The 26,115-nt window shown below is 43.1% G+C and overlaps 1 protein-coding gene across 1 annotated transcript; it reads right to left on the bottom strand.

Annotated features, from left to right (window-relative positions):
• Positions 1-23,724: 23,724 nt before the first annotated feature.
• LOC143277779 (uncharacterized) lies at positions 23,725-25,824 on the bottom strand. Its single transcript, XM_076582680.1, has 2 exons — positions 25,785-25,824; positions 23,725-24,512 (listed from the first exon to the last, which is right to left on the bottom strand). The coding sequence occupies exons 1-2, from the start codon at positions 25,822-25,824 to the stop codon at positions 23,725-23,727; spliced, it is 828 nt and encodes a 275-aa protein (XP_076438795.1).
• Positions 25,825-26,115: the final 291 nt, after the last annotated feature.

Raw genomic sequence — 26,115 nt, 5'->3', positions numbered from 1 at the left:
AGTGACTGGTAGCTATGGGAGGGCTGCAATTACCTCGTCAGATACGGACGAGTCCCTGTTGAGGAGGGTGTTGAAGTGCTCTGCCCTGCAGGCAAGGATGTCTTTCTTGTCTGTCAGGAGGGTGGTCTGGTCCAAGGCTCGAACAGGGGGTGATCCTGTGACTCTCAGCCCATACACAACTCGGAGACCATCATGGAAGGTATTCATGTCGTGAGCATCAGCAGCAGACTGAAGTTCTTCGGACATTCTCTCCGACCACGCAGCCTCTTGTGTACGAGTTGCCTGGTTTGCAAGAACTGGTCCTTCTTCCTCTGGAAGTCTTTATCGGAAATGTGATCCTGATGCCGTGTATGCAGTGTGTTCAGGAGCTTGGAGATTCCAGAGTCGTTCTTGTCAAACCAATCTTGGAGATTCCAGAGTCGTTCTCATCAAACCAGTCTTTGTGGCTCCTCTGTACAAAGCCAAGTGTGTCAGCTGCTGCTGTGTACACAGCATCTCTAAAGCTGCTCCATACCTCTTCTACATCAGTTGATGCAGGAATTTCTTGGAGAGCTGCTTGGATTTGTTGTTGCAGCACGTCCTTGGTGATAGGGAGGCGGTGGATGATCAGCTTCCTAGGGGGTTTCTGCCTGGCTGGCTGGAGCTTGCATGTAAGTCTGATGTTCATCTTGCTGCGCACCAGGCGATGGTCCGACCAACTGACTGTTCCTCTCATGCAGCGTGTAATGGAAACATCACCTCTGTCCCTCTGCTGGACAGTCACATAGTCCAGCATGTGCCATTGCTTGGAGCGGGGGTGCATCCATGCGTTCTTGTACTTGTCCGCTTGTTGAAGAGGGTGTTGGTGATGGTCAGTCCATGCTGCGCGCACAGCGAGAGCAAATGCAGTCCGTTGGAGTTGCACTTGCCAGTGCCGTGCTGTCCTAGGAATTTTGGCCATGAGGAGAGGTCCATGCCAACGTGGGCATTGAAATCCCCAAGGATGATCAGCATGTCCTTTCTGTCTACCGCCTAAATGGTGCGGCTGAGCTCCTCGTAGAAAGCTTTTTTGATGTCATCAGGGTTGGTCGTTGTCGGGGCATAGCAGCTGATGACTGTGGAGAAGCGATCCTCGGACAGCTTCATACGCAGGGTCACCAGCCTATCGTTTATCCCACGTGGAAGGCTGTCAAGCTTTTGTGCAAGTTTGGTTCGTATGGCAAAGCCCACGCCTCGGGTTCTTGGGGTGCCATCTGGTTTCCCAATGCAGTATAACGTGTAGCCCCCTCCAACTTTCTCCAGCTGGGTTTCACCGGCAAACCTGGTTTCGCTCAGGGATTCTATGTCCACCTTGTAGCGATCAAGCATTCTAGCAATGAGCACTGTGCGCCTTTCTGGTCTATCGTCTCTGTCTAAAAGGGTGCGAACATTCCAGGCACCCAGAGTCAGGGCATGACTCCTGGTTCTTTTCTTCCCTTGTTTTCGACTGCTAGCGTTGGATGTCCAAGTAGGTACGGTTTCCTACTAGGTACTAAGCGAGGCAGGCTTTGTTTAGGGATCCTTTTATCTCCCCTTCCTCATGTGGGGAGAGCAGTGCTGTCCCTAAAAAGGGCTGCTCTGACGCTGGGAGGGTACAGGCGCTCCATCTGTCCCAGTCTACGGCGGACGACCATCACCCCACAGCCGCCTGCATGCAGAGTCGTGACTAGGAACTGCCAGCAGCATCCTCTGCCTGTCCCCGTTACCACTTCTCCATTGCCGCAGGGCTTGGGAAAACTGGGTGATGAAGGGCTAGCTCGTTGTTCAGACATTAGCCTGATTGCCTGACAAGCACAGTTGACTTCTTTTTTTAGTGAAGAAGAGTTGTGCAGTCCCTTCCCAACTCTCTCGCCTACCGACGCTCACAGTCCCACAGGTGCAGATACCGCCACATGTAGAACGGCCTCGACAGGTGCAGGTTTTTTCTTTGGAGTTCGTCTCCTAGGAGGACTTCCAGCCAAGGATTAGAGCTCCCCCTGCCCTTTGGTCATCCTCTTCCGCCTTCAAAGCCGTTGGGAAAGGTTTCCTCCTCCGCCTGATCCGTCTTTGGGAGACTTCACATGCGGCAGGTAGTCTTGGGTTACATGGTACCAGTAGTAAGGACTATGCCCCTGACCTGACCTGAGATATACGTATGCCCGTGTACATATGCACGCAGTTACGTGTGTGTGTGTGTGTTAGTGTTTGTGTGTGTGTGTGTGTGTGTGTGTGTGTGTGTGTGTGTGTGTGTATAACTGAATGACACGGGAAAGGAATCATGAGCGCCCAAATGCAGCTGTCAATCGGCTCTAACCAGGTAGGCAGCCTGTTGTGTGAATGACTCATCTCACACGGAAGTCAAAAAGTCAAAGTCAAAAAGTCTTAACCGGAATTCTCTCAAACCGAACTGTGTATGGCACTGTGCCAGTTCATAGCACTGTGAGAGCAAACTGTTAGAAATCATATTTTATCTGCAATACAAACAAAAGTGACGGGCTACACGGATCATGTGTGATTTCTTCTTTTTGACTCACTTGTGTAAACAAAGTGAGTCTATGTTTTAACCCGGTGTTCGGTTGTCTGTGTGTGTGTGTGTGTGTGTGTGTGTGTGTGTGTGTGTGTGTCCGTGTGTCTGTGTGTCCGTGGTAAACTTTAACATTGACAGTTTCTCTGCAAATACTTTGTCAGTTGACACAAAATTTGGCATAAAAATAAGAAAAATTCAGTTCTTTCCATTCATCTTGTTTAAAACAATATTGCACCTCTGGGATGGGCACAAAAAATAAAAAAGAAGCCTAATTATATGCAAACTGCATTTACTGTTATATTTATATTTTTTTGTATTCTCTAAACTTGGCACCTTGACCCCTTATTCTGACCCAACAACAAGAGGAGTCATTATTATCATTTTTTGATCAAACATGAACTTCTTTTGCTAAGCATGGAATTTTTATTTATTTTGCAAACGTTTTGGTGCAGATAGTAAAAAAGGGAAATTACTATGTAATTAATGCTAGGGGACTTAATTTATCACAAGTGAGTCTTGAAGGCCTTCACTCTCTTGTTCGAACATGATCTTGTTTAAATGACGATAGCAAATCATGTAAGCATTTCATATCGACGCACATGTTGCTCAGCGCCAGAAATGTGAGTTAGTAAAATCAAAAGTTACATACTGGAGAGCAACGGATTCCGCATAAAGCAGCCCATATCGATCTGCATTTCATTGTTTTATGACAAGACGTATCAGTTTCAAACGTTCCATGTCTGTTTTATGACCAGATCTATCAAAGTTTCAAACATTTCATTTATTCATCACGTCTTTCCTGCTTGAACAAACCATAACAAAAACTGCAAAGCCTCTGCAACACTCCACAAAGAAAAGAAATGCAAGATCAAGAGCAATGTAAAAAAAAAAAAAAAAAAAAAAAAAAAAAGCTCTGATCAATGTGGGTATGACAATGAGGTTTGTTGTTGTAGTTGTTTTCAAATCAATGTTACAGGAAATGCCGGACCTTTGACAGTCTGGCCTACTATGTTCTGAAATTGATGCAAACAAGGCCCATCAGCTTGCCCTGTTTGTCAAAGTTCATGTCAAACAAAATAATACCAAGACACACCAACGCGGCCCGTCAACTACTCAGCCAATCAGATCGATTCCCCGCCTTCAGCACTGAACAACTAGTGTAGGCTTTAAGAATGATCCGGGAGACCCAGAAATGATGCCAACTGAAATGTCTGCTTTTAAGTGTTCACTGATCAAGGAAAGAAACATCTACTGCGAACTATCTTCCAGTGGTACTCGAGACACATAACTTATCCACCGTGGATATGATATCTGACTGGGATCTGATTGATGAGATGGAGGGGGCACCTGTGGGTCTTGATCTTTAGCCTACACTGCTGAAGAAGAAGAAAAAAATCATACAAATCATAATCATACCAACAACAAAAAAACACCTTCCAAACTCTTAAAAAGTTTGAAGATATATCATGATTAAAGTTAATTTATGAACAAAAAAGGTTTCAGTAAAGAAAACATGAGGGGCAAGGACTTCCAGACTTACTTGTGATACAAACTATCTAATAAAACAAAAACCCGTTAACATGTGTCATGTACTTAATATTTTAGAGCTTTGGAAGAAAAGAGGAAGAAAAAAGGGACGAGGGGAGGCATAACAGTAGATTCGAACCATGCACTTTCGGGTCAAGGGTCTTCAAAGTCCGCGGTAAAGGAGATGTTGCCATCACCTCAGCCACACCACAGCATATACACCATTTTCTCCAGATCTGCACAGATCCGTGTTCGACAGGCATACAGAAACTACAACCCGGTCCATTCAATTACACTTTTATGTTCACTCTAGTTAATTCAGAATCCACTTTGAAATATCCATATGCCGTAAACACTTTGATGATGTAGCTAGTGTCACTGCATGTGTTCTGTCCAGCATTTGTATTTCTTTTCTTTTAATTTCGAACAAGAAAAACGCAAACAATAATTGCGATTTCCTGGATCCGGATCATCAACGAAATAAACCGTTCATGGTCCAGATATTCAATTTCATCCGGAATATTTACTACCTATTATTAGTATGAGAATGTGAAGATGCTTTTTTCCAACTATGTTTAATCCAAATTTGGTATTGACAGAAAAATGACAATGTTAATGTCTAACGTAAACACACACACACACACACACACACACAACCGAACACCAGGTAGATTCACATTGTTTGCACAACTGAGTCAAAAACCACAGGGAATCTACTAACCACATAGCTGAATGGAATTGAATTCAAAACAATTTAAAATCCTTGGGCTGTGGTTCACTGACAGTTCATCAAATATCACAGGAATAAGCACGTCTACCAATTCACCGGAAGTCCGATCTTATTTGAAGTCTGGTCCGAAATGATAATAACTTTCTCATGGAGAGTCGCAGTAATAGATTATCAATATTGTGAAAACAGTGTATCTGTGGTTACCTAACCCACCTGCAGTTGCACAAGATGTTTCAAATTTGTATGGGATAATAACAGAAATAAAATTAAAAGGAAATATATCCAGATGTTTGGCGTAGAAATAACACAGTGCAAATCAAAGTTTAAAAGTAAAATAATGTTTAAAACTGAAATTAATCGGAGCATAACTGAGGAAATTTGTTTGGGGAATGAACAGGGCATGGAGCCCAAGGGCTCGAAGTGCGTGTTCCACACGAAATACAAAATGAGGAACAAATCCTGCTAAGAAACCCTCCTAGGATTGCATGACTATCTGACTGAACACTCCCCACCATCCCCCTCTGGAGACAGTCTAATATCATCATCTTAGGTGAGCAGACTATAGATAAATGAACGAATACCTCTGGAGAAGGAAATCCTATTCAAGGACCACCCAGCTACCTGATCGTGGTGCACATAGCCACTCTGAACCAGGGAACCGTAATAGCTGAGAGATTAAGCCCCCCTGGAGCAATATGCCAGGAAGGTGTATCCTGTAACGCTTGATAGGTGGAATTCTTTGTTCCCTACACCAATGGCACCAGCAGAAATCGTAAGGTCTGAGGCGTTCCTTGGAGATAGATAGGGGTTGATGGATGCCCGCCTGACAGAGGCAACGTGGAGAGCACAGTAGCCATGCATGCATGTTGAGCAATTGTGGGTTCGAATCCCTGAAGTGGGCTGTCTCAGCAGATCTGGTTTGACTATTGTTGGGATGGCCACTTGGGCGTGATCAGGACGATCTGGGGGCACTCCAACATGGCCAACTGGGTGTGATCAGGACGATCTGGGGGCACTCCAACATGGCCAACTGGGTGTGATCAGGACGATCTGGGTACACTTCAACATGGCCAACTGGGTGTGATCAGGACGATTTGGGTACACTCCAACATGGCCAACTCGGCGTGATCAGAACGATATGGGTACACTCCAACATGGCCAACTGGGCGTGATCAGAACGATCTGGGTACAATCCAACATGGCCAATTGGGCGTGATCAGGACGATTTGGGTACACTCCAACATGGCCAACTGGGCGTGATCAGGACGATCTGGGTACACTCCAACATGGCCAACTTGGCGTGATCAGGACGATCTGGGGACACTCTAACATGGCCAAGTGAGCGTGATCAGGACGATCTGGGTACACTCCAACATGGCCAACTTGGTGTGATCAGGATGATATGGGTACACTCCAACATGGCCAACTTGGTGTGATCAGGATGATATGGGTACACTCCAACATGGCCAACTTGACGTGATCAAGATGATCTGGGGGCACTCCAACATGGCAAACTGGGTGTGATCAGGATGATCTGGGTACACTCCAACACGGCCAACTGAGCGTGATCAGGATGATCTGGGTACACTCCAACATGGCCAACTGGGCGTGATCAGGATGATATTGAGGCACTTCAACATGGCCAAGTGAGCGTGATCAGGATGATCTGGGGGCACTCCAACACGGCCAACTGAGCGTGATCAGGATGGTCTGGGTACACTCCAACATGGCCAACTGGGCGCGATCAGGATGATCTGGGGGCACTCCAACACGGCCAACTGAGCGTGATCAGGATGATCTGGGTACACTCCAACATGGCCAAGTGAGCGTGATCAGGATGATCTGGGGGCACTCCAACACGGCCAACAGAGCGTGATCAGGATCATGTGTGGGCACTTCAGCATAACCCCTTGGGTGCGTGTCAAGAAATTCTGTCTCAGTGACAGATCGTAATTACTGTAAGCATTTGTTAAGTTTGGGTAATTGTATGGCATTAAGACATTTTATATCTAGCTCTTGGTCATTGGGCCAAATTTTTGTTTAGAGATTGGATAGCATTTCGTCATCCTGACTTGCCAGGGTGTGAGTTTGGCGATTGGAGTGTTTAGTCAGGATGTTAACAGTCATATGTAAGACAGGTCGGTTGCAGAACAGAACTGTTCCTCGTTCAGAAATTTGTGCTAAATGGTAAATATCTTGTTCTTCTTCTTTATAATTCTATTTCTCTGAATGCATATTGAAATTAGGGTATGGAAAAAAAAACCCTTGATTTATCTTGAATGATAAACTGACTTGTCTTTCTAGAATGAAGTTAAATGAAATAATGTAGAACGAGTGTTCTGCGAGTATGATGGCAAGATTCGTCTGTGATGATATGCTTACTCACTGTAAAATAATTCATATTATCACTGTGTTATTAGAGTCTGTATGAATGAAGCGAAGAAGATACATTGAAGCCAGTATAAAATTCAGAAGAAAAAACAAAAACAGATAGCAATAGATGGATATGAAAGCGCGAAAAGAAGTTGTATTTATGAAGCGTTTGGTTTATGACTCCCTCACATGGGTTTCAGGGGAAACACCCGTCTCTTAATCGTGACATGGGCAAACACAGACGGGCGCACTGATAAAAGTAATTTCAATTTCAATTTCACCATAAAACACCTGGATGAAAACAGAAAATAGTGGGTAAAAAAAGAGGCGATTCGGTTATTATGCTGGAACAAATAGCTTTTTGGAGCTTTTTTAAAAGGCAGGGGCAGTTTCTCTGTGAAAAATAGTGGAAGGGAGATAATTCCACTTTTGGAGCACTGTAAAAGAAAACTCTTTCACCATTCGTTTTTGTAATGATTATGGGGACAGGCAGAAGATGAGAATCAGAGGTTGAGCGAATATGTCTCGAAGGCATGTAGATAGACAGAAGGTCACGGGTGTAAGCAGGGATGAACCAGTGAAAAAATATGACAGAGCGTTGCAAGTTTCTATTTAACCCGTGCTTGGCTGAATGCCAGTGAAGTGCTTGGAGAAGTGGTTCAAAGAACGGGTATTGCTGCGGTATTCTGTACCTTTTGGTGTTTATAGAGAATGTACTGTGGACAATATGAAAGGAGTGGTTTGCAGTAGTCCAGGCAAAGCACAGGCAAAGTCTTTTGCTGCTTCAGTGGTTAGGTATTTACGGATATTACCAATACGTCTTATCTCTATATAGGCTGATTTACAAATATTTGAACCTGCTTGTCCAAGGACATGTGGTCAGAGATGATGTGACCTAAGTTTTTAGCAGAAGAAGCAGATAATATTTCCGAAATTCCAACTTTGATAAATGTGGTGTTTAGATCAAGAACCAGTTTCTTGTTAGTCGTCATCAGAAGGGCTTCAGTTTTTGTCGTCATTCAGTTTTATTACTTGTCATCCAAAGCTTAACATCATTGATACATGTCTGAATATTGTGAATGGTAGTTTGTATTTGGTCAGGATAGCACGAGTCCAGAAGCTACATGTCATCAGCAAAAAGTATTGGCTGGAAACAGAGTATGATAAGAGAGGCAAGAAGCTGCGTATAAGGGATGAAAAGTACAGGTCCAAGAACCGAAACCTGGGGTGCACCATGTTCAAAGTGAACTAAACTTTGAACACAGGTTATTGACCAAGACTGACTGGGATATTTGAGAAAGGTAGGGCTCAAACCACGAAAGTGCGATTTCTGAAATACCACAGAAGGGTTAGAGGCGACCCAGAAGAACAGATTGGTCAAATAGTATCACAGGCAGCAAACAGACCTTAAAAAGTTAGTAGTGATACAGCCCCATGATCCAGAGCTAACAAAATGTTGCTGTTGTTTTGTTTTTGGTTTTTGGGTGTGTGTTTTTTTGTGGTTTTTTTTTGTTTTTGTTTTGTTGTTGTTTTTGTTGTTTTTGTTTGTTTTTTGTTGTTTTTGTTTTGTTTTTCATTTTCAACAAAACCGTTTCGGTGCTGTGGAAGAAACGATAGGCAGACTGAGTGGGACACATGAGATTATGGGAATTTATATAAGAGAGAATTTGTTGGAGAACGACTTTCTCGAAGATTTTGGACAGACAAGATAAGTTTGAAACAGGTCTATAGTTTTGAAGATTCTTTTGATGAAGGCTAGATTTTTTTCAAAAGGGGTTTCAAAATAACGGCTGCAAAATTCAATTATAAAGTTCTCTGTTGGAAAAAAAAAGAAACAGTTCACTGAAAAATTATTGAAACATTTATAAAAGGAACTTAAATTAATGATTTATCGGTGAACGGTAATATATACGTATTTGAGACCTGCCTTAAGTATAGAACATAACGTTTGAACATACCACAACAGTCATAACGGGCAGTAATTTCAAAGCTCTTGATATCGTGCAAACGTTTCAGGAACAATCTGATCCACATCCTCATCCAACGTCCGCTGCTGCCGATAACGTCACATTTCCTGTAACTTGGATAATTGATAATTCCATCCCTAATATTCCAGACGTCGCCACGAGAAGACTGATACCGATTGGGTCGTGGTCTTATGACAACGTTGTAGGACACTGCAAAAAAAATGGATTAGCTTTCAATTACTAATTCAAATTTCACACACACACACACACACACACACACACACACACGTCGGAAGATAAGAAGAAATCACACACGCATTCTTTTACATACATCGAAAAAAGAAGAACCTTTCAGTTATTCTGTAAAAATGTACCCAGTTAGACATTGAAATTGTGGTGTTACTTGGACTGAACTGAAAATCTGTATCCAACTATCCTGAACACATTACGTGTATACAAGGACAGAAATCAAATACACACATACACACAGTACAGTGTGTGGGCTGCACATGCTCTCTCTCTCTCTCTCTCTCTCTCTCTCTCTTTGTTCTGTCGGGGACGAATACAAGATGGCGGCAAGATGGCAGGCTCCGTGAAGTGTTCTGATGTTTTGTGGACATTCGGCAGTTTCAAGGGACTTCCAGTTCAAGATTTTATGTTGTGATGAAGTATAGTGTATCAGTGTCTGTTAAAGTAAAACAAAATGTGTGACTTTTGGACGTGGAGAGCGAGAACTGGACTTTTTCAACAGCACGGTGTGTCAGCAAAGTTGTGTATTCCTACGGAGAACAGTAAGGTGAACAGACAACTGACTGATGAAAAATGTGTGTCGACAAGTGACATTATCATGGCATTTTTCTCCTTCGGCTTCTTTGCTGCTATTTTGGCTAGCTTTGGGCTAAACATCGAAAGAATGCTTAGTCAGAAAAACATGTACTTTAACATAGAAAAGACTGTATGGAACTACATCTTGGGATGGAGGTGCGTTAGAAAACGATGTAAGTGACAACGACAGTGGGAGCCCGTGCATTCTGCACGTGACAGGAATTGTGATGACAGCCTGCGTGGCCAACACTGTGTTTGGTCTTTGGCGTTTACGCCTTAGCGGTGACGTGGAGGAAAACTCCGGACCAAACCGCACTGGTCAATCGACCCAGAGTGAACAGACAGTGGCGGAAACAACACCTGTGACTGTCAACTCTGATGACATCGTGGAGAAGATCATGCAGGCAGTACAGCAACAGCTTCACGAACAGACCAGGGTCATCAGGTCTGATCTGGGAAACATAATAGCTGAACTGAGTCAAGTGAAGAACGAATGTGTTGAAATCAATCAGTGATGTGACAGATCAGAAAGAAAATAGAGAGAAATAACAGAAACAGTGGCTTGTCTGTCTGTAGACATGTCTGATCTGCACAAAGAGATGATAGAAGAGAGGAAACCAAAGAGATGAGAACATCAGTAAGCGATCTGCAGGAAGAAATTTCACACTTATGATCAGAAATAGACACATTAGAACAACACTCAAGAAGAGACAATCTACGGATATTCAGTGTACCTCACAATAGCGAACGTGAAAATTTCGACACGTGCGATTGCGATGGCTGATGCTCTCAACAGTATCGATGGTCCGAAGGAATGGACCCCTGACAAAATAGTGAGGGCTCATCGTGTTGGACGGGCTAGGGGGGAACAACCAAGGCCCATGATCGTTCGCTTCAGCCGTTGGAAGGACAAGATGTCTCTCCTTTCAGACAGAGACACCCGTGAGAAGCTGAAACGGCAAGGCACTGAAGTGGCGAACGATCTGACCAGAGCCCAGACACACATGATCATGGTCGATCAGGTTACAGCACCACAGATCACATTTTCACGTTATATGCGTTAGTTCAAACATATTCACTAAAAAGAACACCACAAAACTGTATGTTGCCTTTGTCGATTTTCGCAAGGCCTTTGACTCTGTAAATAAAAATATCTTGTGGAATGTGTTAAGTAAAAGCAGAGTAGATGCTATGCTATATACGGTTCTTCGTAGTGTGTATGATTCAGTCTTGGTGTGTGTGTGTGACAGGTGTGTGTATTCAGATATATTTGATTGCCCAAGAGGAGTAAAGCAAGGTTGTTTGTTGAGTCCATTGTTTTCGGTTTTTTTTTATATATAAATGAACTGGCGGTAGAAATAACGAAAACAGGTAAACATGGAATTCAAATGATCCCTGGAGTTATCGAAATATTTCTCAAGTTATTTGCATACTGCTGTATGGATGTGAAAGTTGGACTTTAACAGCAGAGCCTACTAGGAAAGTCCAGACGTTTGAGACAAAATGCTTCAGACGACTGCTTGGAATCTCATGGAAGGACAGAAAGACCAATGACTTTGTCAAGAGCCAAATAACTATGCTAGCGGGTCCACTGGAACCACTCTTAGCAGTGGTCAAAAGGAGGAAGCTGTCATGGTTCGGGCATGTGACACGCCACAATTCACTGCAAAAGACAGTTCTACAGGGAACGCCAGAGGGTGGTAGGCGAAGAGGGAGGCAAGCCAAATGCTGGATGGACAACATCAAGGAATGGACCAATATGGATAGCGCTACGCTGATACGACAGGCAGAAGATAGAACCGGATGGCGTCGTCTGACTACGGAATCGTCCCTCATGTCTCCTCTACGCCCATCCCGGGCAGGAGAATGAATGGAATGGAATTTGCAGACGATGTGATTCTTTTGTCTAGCATAGCCATAGGACTTCAAAATCAGTCAAATGTGTTGAAACAAGAAGCAGATACATTGTTTTTAGAAGTTAGTCTTGAACAAACCAATATAATTGTATTCAGGAAAGGGAGCTACCTTTCTAAAAATGAAAAATGGCACTATGGTACTGATGAAGCTAAAGTAACGAATATTTATAAATATCTTGGTATGCTCTTTACAACTAAACTCAGCATGACAAGCACAATAGCAGAAACACGTAGGAAGGGAAAGAAGGGGGTTATCGAAATCTTGATATGTTTACATAAACTAGGTTCTATTGATTCGTCTGTTTTGGGGGTATGGTTCTGAAATATGGGGACTTAGCGATAATAAAGATATTGAAAAGGTGCACACTTTTGCTATTAAACGTTTCTTAAACGTACCTTTGCATACATCGAATACTATTTTATACAGAGAGACTGGAAGATACCCATTATATATCAGATCATATGTGAAATGTATCAAATATTTGTTAAAATTGATTAGTTTTCCTGCATCGAGACTTAGTAAACAAGCGTATGATATGTTAGTAAACGAACGTGAGAGACGGAAGGAAAACTGGGCATATTTGGTCAAGAAAACATGAACAGTATATGGATTTGGAGTCGTATGGATGTGTCAGGGAGTTGGATGCGAAAAAGGATTTATTTCTGGATTCAAAGATAGACTTATAGCTTCATGTAAGCAAGACTGGCATTATGAAATGGGAACAAATGAATGATACAGCTGGTTCTATAATTTTAAAAGAAAACATCACAGCTGTAACCAACAAGTGGCATAGAACAAGTCTAGTCAGGTTTAGATCGAGATCTCTTGGATTATATGCTCATAAGTACTGGTTTTAAACTGACCCATCCATACTCTCCCCTTATCCGATGTGCGATTTCGCAATAGAGGATGAGTTACATTTCTTGTTTCATTGTAAATCGTACGCTGTTATTCGAGAAAAGTGTTCTGTCTTAAAACATGTTATGCAAAGAATGAAGATATGTTTAATGTACTTAACATACACCAAGAAAATTCATTGCAGTCACTTGCAAAATATGTTGCTTAAGCATATAACCTTCGAAGAAAAATGACAAATATCACTAACTGTTGTTCATAGAGAAATTGAATTTGTGTAGACTGTTATGTATGAAGAACTTTTTGTCTTCTTTTACAGATATAATCATATATTGTGATTTCCTCTCATGACAAGTGTAAATTGGATGGTCGAAATTATGGATCGAATGATTTTCACATATTGTATGATTTGTCGTTTTCATCTTAAAAAAAAAGAAAGAAAAAAAGTGAAAGTAATACGCTTTGTATATTGACTGCACAAGTGACTGTACACATTTTGTTTACAGTAAAACAAGAACTAACTCATCCTCTCACAATATAAAAAGGCCTTAAATGCTGAATCAGAGCCAGAAATGCAAGCTAGCACGGACAAAGTATAAGCAGCATGTCACGACCTTAGGCTTACCGTCAGCACGAAGAAGACGGAAGTCATGCCAAGCTAAAGGGACGTTGAGGGATCACCCTACAAACAAAGCTAAAAGCCTAACAAGCAATAGTGCTTCCAACCCTCCTGCAAGGCAGCGAAATGTGGACTGTCTATACCTGACACAAATGGCAGCTAAATAACTCCCACGTCAACAGTCTTTGTTGGATCTTGGGATCAATTATCAGGACAAAAAGCATGAACAGAAGTTCTCTCCAGGGCTTCTGTGCCGTCTGTCCACGTACTGCTGTTAACACAGACATGATGGTCTGGTCAAGTTGTCAGGATGGCAAATGAGTGCATCCTCAAGTAATTCCATAATGGTGAACTGTCTCCGGGAAAGCGTTTCAAGGACACTCTGAAGGCCTCCCCGACATCTCTTGACACAGACACCCCCGCCAGGAAATCCTTGCGCAGCCTGATCCACAATATTATTTTACCCCAGAGGTAAGAAGAATGGCTGATACATATCATATTCATAGTAGCCAGCGCATGAATTGATTTGTACACGTGTACTTGCCCAATATATACCAGCACAATTTGTGCCTGAATCAGATTGATTTACCATTTCCAGACACACAGTATCCAGTTTACAGCCCGTTGTAATGTCCCAAATCTTCCCCACCCCTTCTGTAGGTCTCACGGGGGACACATCAGTGTCCTAAACCGTACCCCGGTTGACTTGTCAGTGTCCTAAATCGTACCCGGGTGACTTGTCAGTGTCCTACCAACAGATTTGATAATCTGTCCCAAAACGCCCACCCCCACCCCCTCCTTACGCACAAAAACGTTTCTGCTTTTATGTCACATTTTAACACACTCAGTGCATATCTTGGTATGTATGTGCCTTACTGTGACTCTTGGCAGGTTCTCACCACTGACCAGTACTGTGTGACCATTGCTGACCACTGCTGAACTTGAGCAGTGTTCGGTTTGCATTGATTTGTCACATCTATGTAATATTATGTCTTCGCGGTTTTTTGGTTTTTTGGCTTTTTTTTATCAATACCTAACCATTGCTGACCACTGCTGAACATTACCTAAAAGTATCCGGTTTGCGTTATTTTGTCACATCTGTTTAATATTTTGCAGGTTTTTGATCAATACCTGACTACTGCTGGTCACGTGACGGTTATGAAGTATTATGATGTAGCCGTGTTACTGCACCGCATGGTTCTATTAGGGGACAGTAAAAAAAAAAAAGTAAACTAATGATGATTTACTGTATTAAAGGATAGGCAAGAATTCCTGCGCACAGGCCAGGAACATACAGAGGCCAGTCATAAATGGGGTTTCCTATTGTTTTATTTACAATAAGAGATGAAAAGAAGAAGATATAAGAGAAGATATAAAAAGAGAAGACATAAGAAGAGAAGACATAAAAGAGAAGATATAAGAAGAGCAGATAAAAAGAGAAAACAGTGCCTGGAATGACACAAACAAATGTCATTAGCACAACATGTCGGCACAAGTGAATAGTAAAGCACATGTATACATATTACATGGAAAGACTACCACTTGGTAATGCATATGTGTGAAGACCAAACACTGACATCAAATGACATTTCTAATACATTTAAATGGTGCAGTTAAAGTGATTGAAGCTATGCTGATTTAGTGAAAGTACACTGACAGTATAGATTAGGTAAAGCTTATACTGTGTCAAAGTGACTCAAATGAATCAGTTTATCATGCAGCACTATACTGGAGTGAGTCGTATAGGAGAGGACATGATAACTAAATTACAATTAACAGACTGATACATATCAGGTGGTTTTAACCAATAACTAATTAACAGACTGATACATATCAGGTGGTTTTAACCAATAACTGATATTAATCCAACACTATCTTGTAATCATGACAGAATACTACACACATCTCACAGTACTGAGAATCAGTGAAACACTAGCCTTCATCAGTGACAGCAAATGAGAAAGAACGCGTCATATGCACTCACTAGAATATTCTCAAACAAACTATCAGTGTCCAGAGACGTCACTGACTGTGACGTTAAGAAGAATCAAATGGAACACTGCTCCAAGCATATGACAACGTGGTGATTATTTAGATCAATCATAGCCGAGCTGTGACTAACATGTCAAAGCAATAACTGAACATACTCATATGAACACAAATACTGTGTTGAACAATACAATTTACAAATCAGCACATTCTACACACTAGTACTTACAGCAATACGTAGCGAGATGTCAGCCGTTGTGAGAACACACACGACACACACTCACACTGCTTTGCGACAAAGCAAGAGAGAGAGAGAGAGAGCTCCTCTGGTCAAATGACTGACCAGGTATAAAGTGACCACTCATTACTTGCTGTGCCAATTTATGCAGGTTAAGCGAACGACAAACACAATCACGTGGGCTGCAAAGCAGATTGGAACTAATCAGGCCAAATCCGACAACAACTGTGTTTCTTACAAGGTGTTCAGTGATAGATTTCTAAATGATTCCTGAATTGATTTACGTCAGATAATTTGCAAAAGAAAGAGCTCAACGCCTACTTTCTAATGAGTATAAAACGAAGTGTTAATTATTTAAGATGAATTTATAATTTTAATTTAAGTCACCTGAACAGGGTCAGTTTTAACGAGCTTGTCGCTGAAAATTACAAACTGCATTAAATCAGTTTAACGTAGGCAAATATAAATGGAATAGACTAAAAGATGGAATTGCGGCAATTCTGCCAGTATATAATACTTGTAGTTTACTGATCAGACAAAAGAGATATTAATAAAATACGGTGGTGTAGAAACACAGATTCCAGCTCAGCCAATAGCATACTGCGACGTGACACTGGTCGAGCCATGAGTAGGTTGTCTGGTGAGGAGGACAAAATGATGTAAGTGGCTTTGCATTCAAACTGGGAGTGACGTCACACATTCTGTGCATTCAAACTGGGAGTGACGTCACACATTCTGTGCGCGGGTTAGTTGCGAAAACCGTCGTCTGCTGTAGCTTGTGTGTGAAACAATTTTTGAAGCAAAAATAGCGCTTGGTCACATCTCCCCCCATCTTTTGAAATCCATCGTCTGCGATGGTTAATTAAAAGTAACTCTTGTGAGCAGACTTAACTGAGCATCAAACAAGAATTACTGAGTAGGTAAAGGGAGATAATTAAGCTGATAACTGATAGCTGAAATGACTGCAACACTGTTAGGAACAATACCCTACTTCTATATTCAAAGTGACTTTAGCCAGGTTAAGTTAAGAGTTTGGACTTAGTCGAATGTGTCCTAACTTAACTTTGAACAGTTTGATATAGAGAAGGGGTCCCAATTAGGTAAATACTCAATGAAGTTGGTAAGTGTTCATTTGTGTGCCTATCAATCTATGTATCATATCACTGTCAGACGCACGTGTAGCTCCCTTATCAGTTCTTTCACTGTGTGTTCATGTCATCTCTATAGTAAGTATTGTCATATGGTTGCTAAATGTTGAATGAAAGACAGAAGCTCTGTCATGCATTCTTGTTTTGTTATGCTGTGTTACGACATTAACATTTGGTTCTATACTTAAAATAACAGCTGTGTGGTGCATGGCAGGGCTTTATTTCTGTTTAAGGAACAATTGCTATCCACCGAAGTTTACATTTCATTGCAGTTTCACACACACACACACACACACACACACACAATTATACACACACAAGGCGTGATCACACACACACACACACACACACATATATACTCACTCACACACATACACATACTCACTCACACACAATTACACACACCACAAGCAGCGGCATTACATCATTGTGCTCACACACGTGAATAACATTATAACAAACACCTCCACCACTTTAATACTTTTGGGGAATATTTTACCATATTGACATCCGTAGTAATTGTTGCAAGGATAATTGCACGTCTGTGGGCACCTCTGACAGGATCTTCCCGATTTGCCATAATAGCCAGGTTTGCAGACTGGAAAAAAATAAAATAAAAATAAAAACATAAAAAAACCGGTTCAATGTTGAGTACATAACAGTTATCAAGTTATGCAACCTGAATGATTAACTGTGTCAGTTGTTCGAAATAAGAAAACGTGAGTAAATTAATAACAAAGCTTAACAAGTACTTTTTCTTTCTTTTTATATCTTTTATTGTATTTGTTGGTGTGTTTGTCTGGATGGTAATTCTGGTATTCCTTATTTTGGTAATGGTGAATGATATGGATGATAACGATAACGTGATGCTATCGGGGGAAAGGGGGCGGGGGTGGGGGTGGGCATAAGGGTTCAACTAAGGAATTCATTCATTTTTCATGTTTTTTCTCAGTAGTGCACTGTCTTTATAACAGGTGCATGTGGTAAAGTTCTTGTTTTGTTGTGTTTTGTTATTTCGCAGAAATCTGACATCAACAAAATATTTCAACAGAAAATGATTATGTTCAGATCAAATCATGCTGATTACGGCCCAGCCGATGCAAAGGGACCATTTCTTAAAATAAGTCAAAGAGAACGCCAAATATTTATTTTGAAGTCGATTTATGGTGATTAAAAGAGTTTTTAAAAGTCAAATCAAGTCCACAATATTAAAACAGCATAAACAATCGCTTACCCATGTGTGTTTCAATTTCAATAAAGTTAAAAACGTTTATTTCCTTCAGCAACTGAACAAAATGGTTTCTGTGAGGACCTCCTGGAACAAGATCCTCATGGAACCAGCTGCAAAATGTTCGCAAGATCTTCATGGAACCAACCGTAAAATATTCCAGCCTGCTGTCATGCAGACCCCAGCAGTCTGTCAGAAGATGCTAGACACTTTTTGACACTGTGGAACCTGCAGAGGATGGTGTCTTCTTTCTGGTTTCCGATAACAGAATGAAGAAGTTACTTGCGGCCAGGACTGGTATATGACAACTTGTTCTCGGTTTGCAAGTTCCATTCCTCTTTTCTGAGATGCTTCACAAGGAGTGAACTCTGTGTTTAATCCGTTCACTGCCAGGGATTTAAATGTAACTCATGCAGGGTCTCTGATTGGGAAGTTTGAGTGAAAATGGGTGTGATTAGTTTTATAAGTGTACAGGCTATATCCTTTTGTCAAAAGTACAAAGACCACACACACACACACACACACACACAATCTCTTTCTCTATGTGTGTGTGTGTGTGTATGTGTGTGTGACGCAGCACGCGAAAACCCAGTGTAACAGGCCGAACTATATCCCTGGCTAGTTCATTCCCCGGGTAAGGAGTAGCCAAGGTTACTTTCTACCCTGGGTTTGAACCAGCCTTGGCCATTTCATACCCCTCCTGGCTGGAATATATCCCCTGTGTACACTTCGCTCACCCAACCAGTGTGTATCCCTTTTACATCAGTGATGATGATGATGATTATAATAATAATAATAATAACGGGAATTCATATAACTACTTCCAACGCTCAAGCCACTTTGCAGTTTGTGCAAAAAAAAGTGATGTGGTCATGTTCGTCAAGAAAGTGATGTGATGATGTTCGTCCTTCAGATTCGAAGATGACCATGGCTTCAAGAGTCAGAAGGAAGATCAGTGGCTGTGGGTCCGGAGGTGACTGATGAGGCCGATCAGTGCCCTGAAGTCTTGCCCATACGTGGGACACAATTGAGTGGGTGATGTTGTGGCTGTGGATGCTGCTCGGACCTTGCGGTTTATTTTGCAGATAATTTGGGGGGTCAGTTTTATGTTTCCCCAGGTCCATGTTCCCCAAAATTTTCCTTCGGCCAGCTACAAGTCTTTACAGGACTATATACCCCCAGGTCTATGTTCCCCTAAATTTACGTATTCTGGGTCTTTGTTCCCCCAGGTCTTTGTTGTCCCAGTCTATATTCCCCCGGTTCTATGTTCCTCAAAAAACGTTTTTGGTAGGTCTATGTTCTGCCAGGTCTATGTTCCCCCAGGTCTGTATCTCCCCAAGTCTATGTTCCCCTAAACATACGTTTGTTTAATCACGTCTGAGTGCTTGTCAGCAGTGGTCAGCAGTAGTCAATGGTCAACAGTCAGAAGTGGTCAGCGGTGCTCAACGGTAGTCAGTAGTATGTAGTGGTCAGTGGTCAGTAGTCATCAAAAGTGGTCAGTGATCTGTAGTGGTCAGTGGTGGTCAGCAGTGGTCAGTAGTTGTCCGCAGTTACTGGTGGTCAATAGTGGTCCGTATATAGTGGTCAATGGTTCTCAGCGGTGGTAAGTGGTGGTCAATGGTGCTCTGTGATTGTGGTCAGCGGTAGTCAGCAGTAGTCAGTGGCACTCAGCGGTCAGCAGTGGTCAGTAATAATCAACGATGGAGATTAGTGGAGATTGATGTCAGTGGTTAGCAGAAGTCAGTGGTCTGTTATTGTCAGCAATAGTCAGTGCTAGGCAGCAGTGGACAGTTGTCAGAAGTGGTCAGTGGTCAGAAGCAGTCAGCAGTGGTCAGGGGTCAATAGTCATAAGTGGTCAGTATACAGTGGTCAGTTCTGGTCGGTCAGTGGTTAGCAGTTGTAAGTGATCAGTAGTGCTAGTAGTCAGTGGTGGTCAGCTGTCAGTAGTGGTCAGTGTTGCTCAGCAGCGGTCGGTGGTGGTCAGCATCAGTCAGTGGTCATCAGTGGTCAATGGGTGTCATCAGAGGCCAGTGGTCAATAATGGTTAGTGGTCAGCATATGTTGGCCAGCAGTGGTCAGTGGTTAGCGGTGTACAGCAGTAGGCAGCGGTCAGCGGTGAGCAGCAGTGGATAGCGGTCAGTAGTGGTTAGTGGGCAGTAGCAGTCAGTGGACTGCAGTGGTCAGTAGTGGTAAGTGGTGCTCACTGGGTAGTGGTTGTCAGTGATCAGCAGTGGTCAGCAATGGTTAACGGTCAGTGGTGGTCAGTGGTCAGTTTGCATTTAATAAAATCAAAAACAAAAAAATCAGGACGTCGTGATAATGCAGAAATGTGACAAAACAACGCAATCTGAAGACTTTGACGTAGTGGTCACTAGTGGTCAGCAGTGGCAAGTAACAGTCAGTAGTAGCCAACAGTATAGTGAAATCCTGCTACGGACACGGAAGTCCTGGAACGAGCTGGTCTCTGCAGCGTCTATACCCTCCTGCAGAAAGCCCAAGCCAGGTGGGCTGGACATGTGGTCAGAATGCCAGACATCTCACCGTCTAAGCAGCTGCTGTACGGAAAACTGTCAGGGCAAGCGCTCAGTTGCAGGTCATAAAAAATGCTACAGAGACTGTCTTAAAGCGTCCCTCAAAGTCCTGGGCGTCGACACAATCACTTGGGAGACACTTGCTCTGGACCGACCAGCTTGGCGCAGCAAGATCACCACAGGAGCCAGTGCAGCTGAAGCCAGGCGCATCACCGAAACGCAACGAAAGCGTGTTGTGCGCAAGGCCCGAGCAGCATCCACTGCTACAACAGAACCCAATCACTTGTGTCCCACATATGGGCGTGACTTCAGGGCCTGGATTGGCCTCACCAGTCACCTCCGGACACACAGTCACCGATCTTCCATCGGACTCTTGAAGCCATGGTCATCTTCGAATCCAAAGGACGAACATTATCACATCACTTTTTTGTATTGATTGCCAAGTAGCTTGAGCGTTGGAAGGGTTTGTATAAATTCCCATTATTATCATCATCATCATCATTAATGTTAATGTGGTACAGACTGGTTGGGTGAACGAAGTGTACACAGGGGGTATATTTCAGCCAGGAGGGGAATGAAATGGCCTAGGCAGGTTTAAACCCGGGGTAGAAAGTAGCCTAGGCTACTTCTTACCCGGGGTAAGAACCAGCCAGGGATATAGTTCGGTCTGTACACCGGGAAGTCGCGACGAACATTGAGGAAGTTTGAAACTTTGACAGATCTAAATACTGATTTTAAAACAATGAAATAAAGATGGATGTGGGGTGTTGAATATTGTATCGTTTCGTTCACAGCACACAACATGGCTTCGAAAAACGCTAGTATCAGATGGTGATAAAAAGATATGATATGTATCAGATTCTTATCAGCACTGTTAACTGCCCCCTTCCCTTCCCTTCGTCACTTTTGAATTTGTTGGCAGAAGCAAAACAAAAGAACGGAACACAAGAACTGTGAAAGCAAAGTACTAATGGTTTTCTGATTATGATGGATAACAAATTAGACAGCCTCTCTTCGTTAAAGTATAGAAAATTTTGAAAAATAATACACCCACATCAGCAGCTCTTGAACGGCACACACAGAGAGCAGTTTATCCGAGAGAGTGCTTACATTTGCAGGTAGAACGGTGAGGATTGCAAAAAGGACCATTCCATAAAAGCTCAAGAAACTTGATGTGAACTGATTCACTGCACCTGCACAGTGGTGTGCATAGGAAGGTGCAACTGCTGCTAGACCAACTTAAAGTGTACATCCTTGTGTACATATGGCAAGGATTGTCACAAAGACTAAACATTGCCCAGTTGGAAAGAGACGGGAAGGGTTCACTAGTCCGAGGGTTCACTAGTCCGAGGGTTCACTAGTCCGAGGGTCCAGTAGTCCGAGGGTTCACTAGTCCGAGGGTTCACTAGTCCGAGGGTTCACTAGTCCGACAGTCAAACAGACAGACAAACACACAGACATACAGACTTCGTCGTCGTCGTCGTCGTCGTCGTCGTCATCATTTTTTCATTTTCCTTCTTTTCTTCTTCTCCTCTCCTGATCCTCCTCCTCCTCCTCCTCGTCCATGTCCTCCTCCTCGCCCATGTCCTCCTCCACATCCTCGTCTATGTCCTCCTCCTCGTCCATGTCCTCCTCCTCCTCCGCCAAATCCTCGTCCATGTCCTCCTCCACAACCACGTCCATGTCTTCGTCCATGTCCTCCGCCACATCCTCGTCCATGTCTTCCTCCTCGTCCATGTCCTCCTCCTCCGTCAAATCCTCGTCCATGTCCTCCTCCTCCTCCAGATCCTCGTCCATGTCCTCCTCCTCAATGTCCTCCTCCTCTATGTCCTCCTCCTCCATTTCCTCCTCCTCCTCTATATCCTCCTCCTCCTCTATGTCCTCTTCCATGTCCTCCTCCTCCTCTATTAACCTCCTCTATGTGTGCGCACGCACACACACACACACACACACACACACACACACCAAATCAAACCCCAATCAAATCAAATCAAATTGAAAATATATTCTTCGTTCAATCAAAACTTGAGAATGAAACATAAGTCACAAAATGTCTTTTTAAACGGAGATGACTAATTCTGGGGGGGGGGGGGGGGGGGGGGGGGGGAGATATCATTCGTTTATTCAAAACTTAAGAATAAAACAGAAATAGTCACAAATTGTCTTTTTAGACTGATAGCACTAGAAAATAAGTTATTCTCCGTTCATTTAAAATTTGAAAATGAAATAGAAACAGTCACAAATTGTCTTTTAAACGGAACTGACTAATTTTCTTGGGGTGAAATAAGATATTCTTCGTTCATTGAAAACGTGAGAATCAAATAGAAATAGTCACAAATTGTACGTTTAAACGAAAATGACTAATTTTAAATCAAACCCCAATCAAATCAAATCAAATTGAAAATATATTCTTCGTTCAATCAAAACTTGAGAATGAAACATAAGTCACAAAATGTCTTTTTAAACGGAGATGACTAATTCTGGGGGGGGGGGGGGGGGGGGGGGGGGGGGGGGGGAGGGGAAGATATCATTCGTTTATTCAAAACTTAAGAATAAAACAGAAATAGTCACAAATTGTCTTTTTAGACTGATAGCACTAGAAAATAAGTTATTCTCCGTTCATTTAAAATTTGAAAATGAAATAGAAATAGTCACAAATTGTCTTTTAAACGGAACTGACTAATTTTCTTGGGGTGAAATAAGATATTCTTCGTTCATTGAAAACGTGAGAATCAAATAAAAATAGTCACAAATTGTACGTTTAAACGAAAATGACTAATTTTCTTGGGTAAGATGAGGAATTCTTGATTTATTCAAAACTTAAGAACGAAATAGAAATGCCACAGATTGTTAAAACGGGAAATGGCTAATTTCCTTGGGGGAGGGTGGGGAATAAACAGAACAATAAAGGGAATTCTTTGGCAGTAAAATAGAAATTAATGGGAAAAGAAAACTGATGGGTGACTTTTGATTTCAATTTGCTCTTTGAAAGAAAAATTCTCGCTATTCTTCTTAACAAGATAGAACCAGTCCTCGTTCAGTGGTAACCAGCGTTCAGTAGTGGTGCACAAGATGACTGATTGCGCGCCAATACCTGTCGACGTCTCGAACGCCGCGACGATACTCTTGTTTCAGCGCCAGGAGACGTTCTTCCAGGAGACGCCATCGTCTATGACGCCTAGTTGGGCGACCTCCCCTGTCCATGCTGAGGGTTCCACTTTCCGTTGTGGCCTGGAGGAGTGGTAACCAGCGTTCAGTAGTGGTGCACAAGATGACTGATTGCGCGCCAATACCTGTCGACGTCTCGAACGCCGCGACGATACTCTTGTTTCAGCGCCAGGAGACGTTCTTCCAGGAGACGCCATCGTCTATGACGCCTAGTTGGGCGACCTCCCCTGTCCATGCTGAGGATTCCACTTTCCGTTGTGGCCTGGAGGTCCTTAAGATGCCTCACGAAGATCCAGACATTCGGATGCCTGACGCCTACTCGGTTATTCCAGGACCGATGGAATGACTCCGCATTATTGGTGGTGCGACAGTCCATGTTTCGTTCATACACGTTCCAGGCAGGAGGTGGGAACTGACCATCAATGTACGTGTTGTGGACAGAATTGAAGAAGTCAAACAAAGCAGGGTATTGGAAGATCTTCCTTCGGGTGCCAGGTAAATTCCGCAATAGTCGAAAGTTGTTCCTTACCAGGGCCAGTGGTAGAAATCCAAGAGCCATGACTTTTCGGAGTATTTCTTGGAGATCGGCATCTCTTCTGTAGGCTCTTGCAAGTCCAAGTTCCTGGATGCGGCGCCATATAGACTGGTTGAAATGGAAGTAACAGAGTTCCACCCGGGTGTTGGGTAACTCTGTCTCCACTGCGGTAATGAGCGCTTGCTCGAAGTCCATAACAATGGATGCAGGCTCCCAAGCGTGCCCTGTCAAGCGCAGCGCTTTACGCTTGATTGTTTGCAGGATCTGCCGGTAGTCTCCGATCGTTTTGTTGGTCATCAGCACTGTCAGAAATGGTAAAACGCGTCCCTGGTAATCACCTTGAATCACCAGCATTTGGTTGTATGGTTTAGGGCATGTCTTGAACGTGGCATCCACGTACAGCAGATTGCACTCTGTCAAAGTTCTAATGTTTTGATTTGTGCCAAAGATAGCTGTGCCCCAGTCATTGTTTTGTTGGAGCATGAATCTATGTCCACGCCAGGTTTCTTGCCATGGCCCAAGGAATTGTACATCTTCAACTTCCGCAGGAACTTCTGGCATGTTCTCAGTCTTAGTTCTAGACATCTGAGATCTGATGGAATGGAAGTCCGGAACCAAAGGAGGCCTGTCTCCCCCTCCTTGTCCGAATGCTTGGTGAGCTGCGGCGACTTGCTCATCATACACCCTTTTGATAGGCTTTGTGGGGTTGTCTCTGATTTTCTCTTTTGCGTCATTCAGATACTTGTCCCTTTTGATCTGATCTATGTCAGATTGATGATTGTGTCCCATTTCATCTTCAATTATCCTTATTTGCGGATTTCCTTCCTCGGGGTCAAAACGATTAGTTGTGACATTGGACCTACACGTCGTTCGCCAACAGCGCCAAAGCATGGTGGCTTGATGTTTTTTGTTCAGTTGGTACTTGTGGTCATTGTGTATCAGTACACGACCTCTTCCCCTCGAACCAACGGCGATCCAAGTGGCCATCTTAAACGACTTGAAGAAGCGTACCTTTTGAGATTCCTTCTCCGACGTTTGGACCTGGAAGTTTTTGCGTGGCTTATTCGACGAACAACGGGAAGCAAATGAACATTACTGCGCAAGTCAAAGCTGAAAACGGCGGGTGAACCCTCCTCGCTGGCCGAGCTCCTATTTCGACAGAAACAGGAAATACAGCCTAAAATTTCCCTCCTAAAAATTTCCCGCTTCCTTACCCCCCCCCTCCCTCGTCACCCCATCTTCTTCCGATTTGATGTCCCGGCCTTCTTTTCCTTTCATCCTTTTCCCCCGCGCGCGCGCGCACACACACACACACACACACACACACACAGAGTTCACACACACATACGCGACATATAATCACCATGCACCCCCGCGCACTACCCTCCTCCCCCAGCCCTATGGTGTTTTTTTTGTTTTTTTGTACTTCCAGTTTACAAAAACTGGAAGTACTTTAGGATGTACAGATACCGAGGCCGCGTGTTCTGTCTGTGTGTTTGTGTGTGTGTGTGTGTGTGTGTGTGTGTGTCTGTCTGTCTGTCTGTAAACAAAATGTGTGGCACACCGTGCAGCAAAATCTACTGAACCGATCGCACTGAAAATTGGCACACTCTTCCCAAAGTTGTTGAGGATGATGCCCGACCCTTCCATTTCTCATTTGCATCTTTTGTTTTCTACTTCCGGTGATGTCGTCATTTTTGTGTTTTGTGTTTGTCTGTCTGTCTGTTTGACTGTCGGACTAGTGAACCCTCGGACTAGTGAACCCTCGGTCTAGTGGGACGTTCCCGAAAGAGACACCCCAACCAGTCGAGAAGGGTTTTCCACAGTAACTTTGTGATACCAGCTTGATGTTTTAGTTTTTCAGTCAAGCTGAAACTATTAAAATTGTTTATTTGGCTTTACAGAGTGCACATTATGTACTTTGTGACTCTTGTCACACAT

This window comes from Babylonia areolata, chromosome 35 (genome assembly GCF_041734735.1).
Source record: "Babylonia areolata isolate BAREFJ2019XMU chromosome 35, ASM4173473v1, whole genome shotgun sequence".
Lineage (NCBI taxonomy): Eukaryota > Metazoa > Mollusca > Gastropoda > Neogastropoda > Buccinidae > Babylonia > Babylonia areolata.
This window is presented reverse-complemented; position numbering and strand designations above follow the sequence as displayed.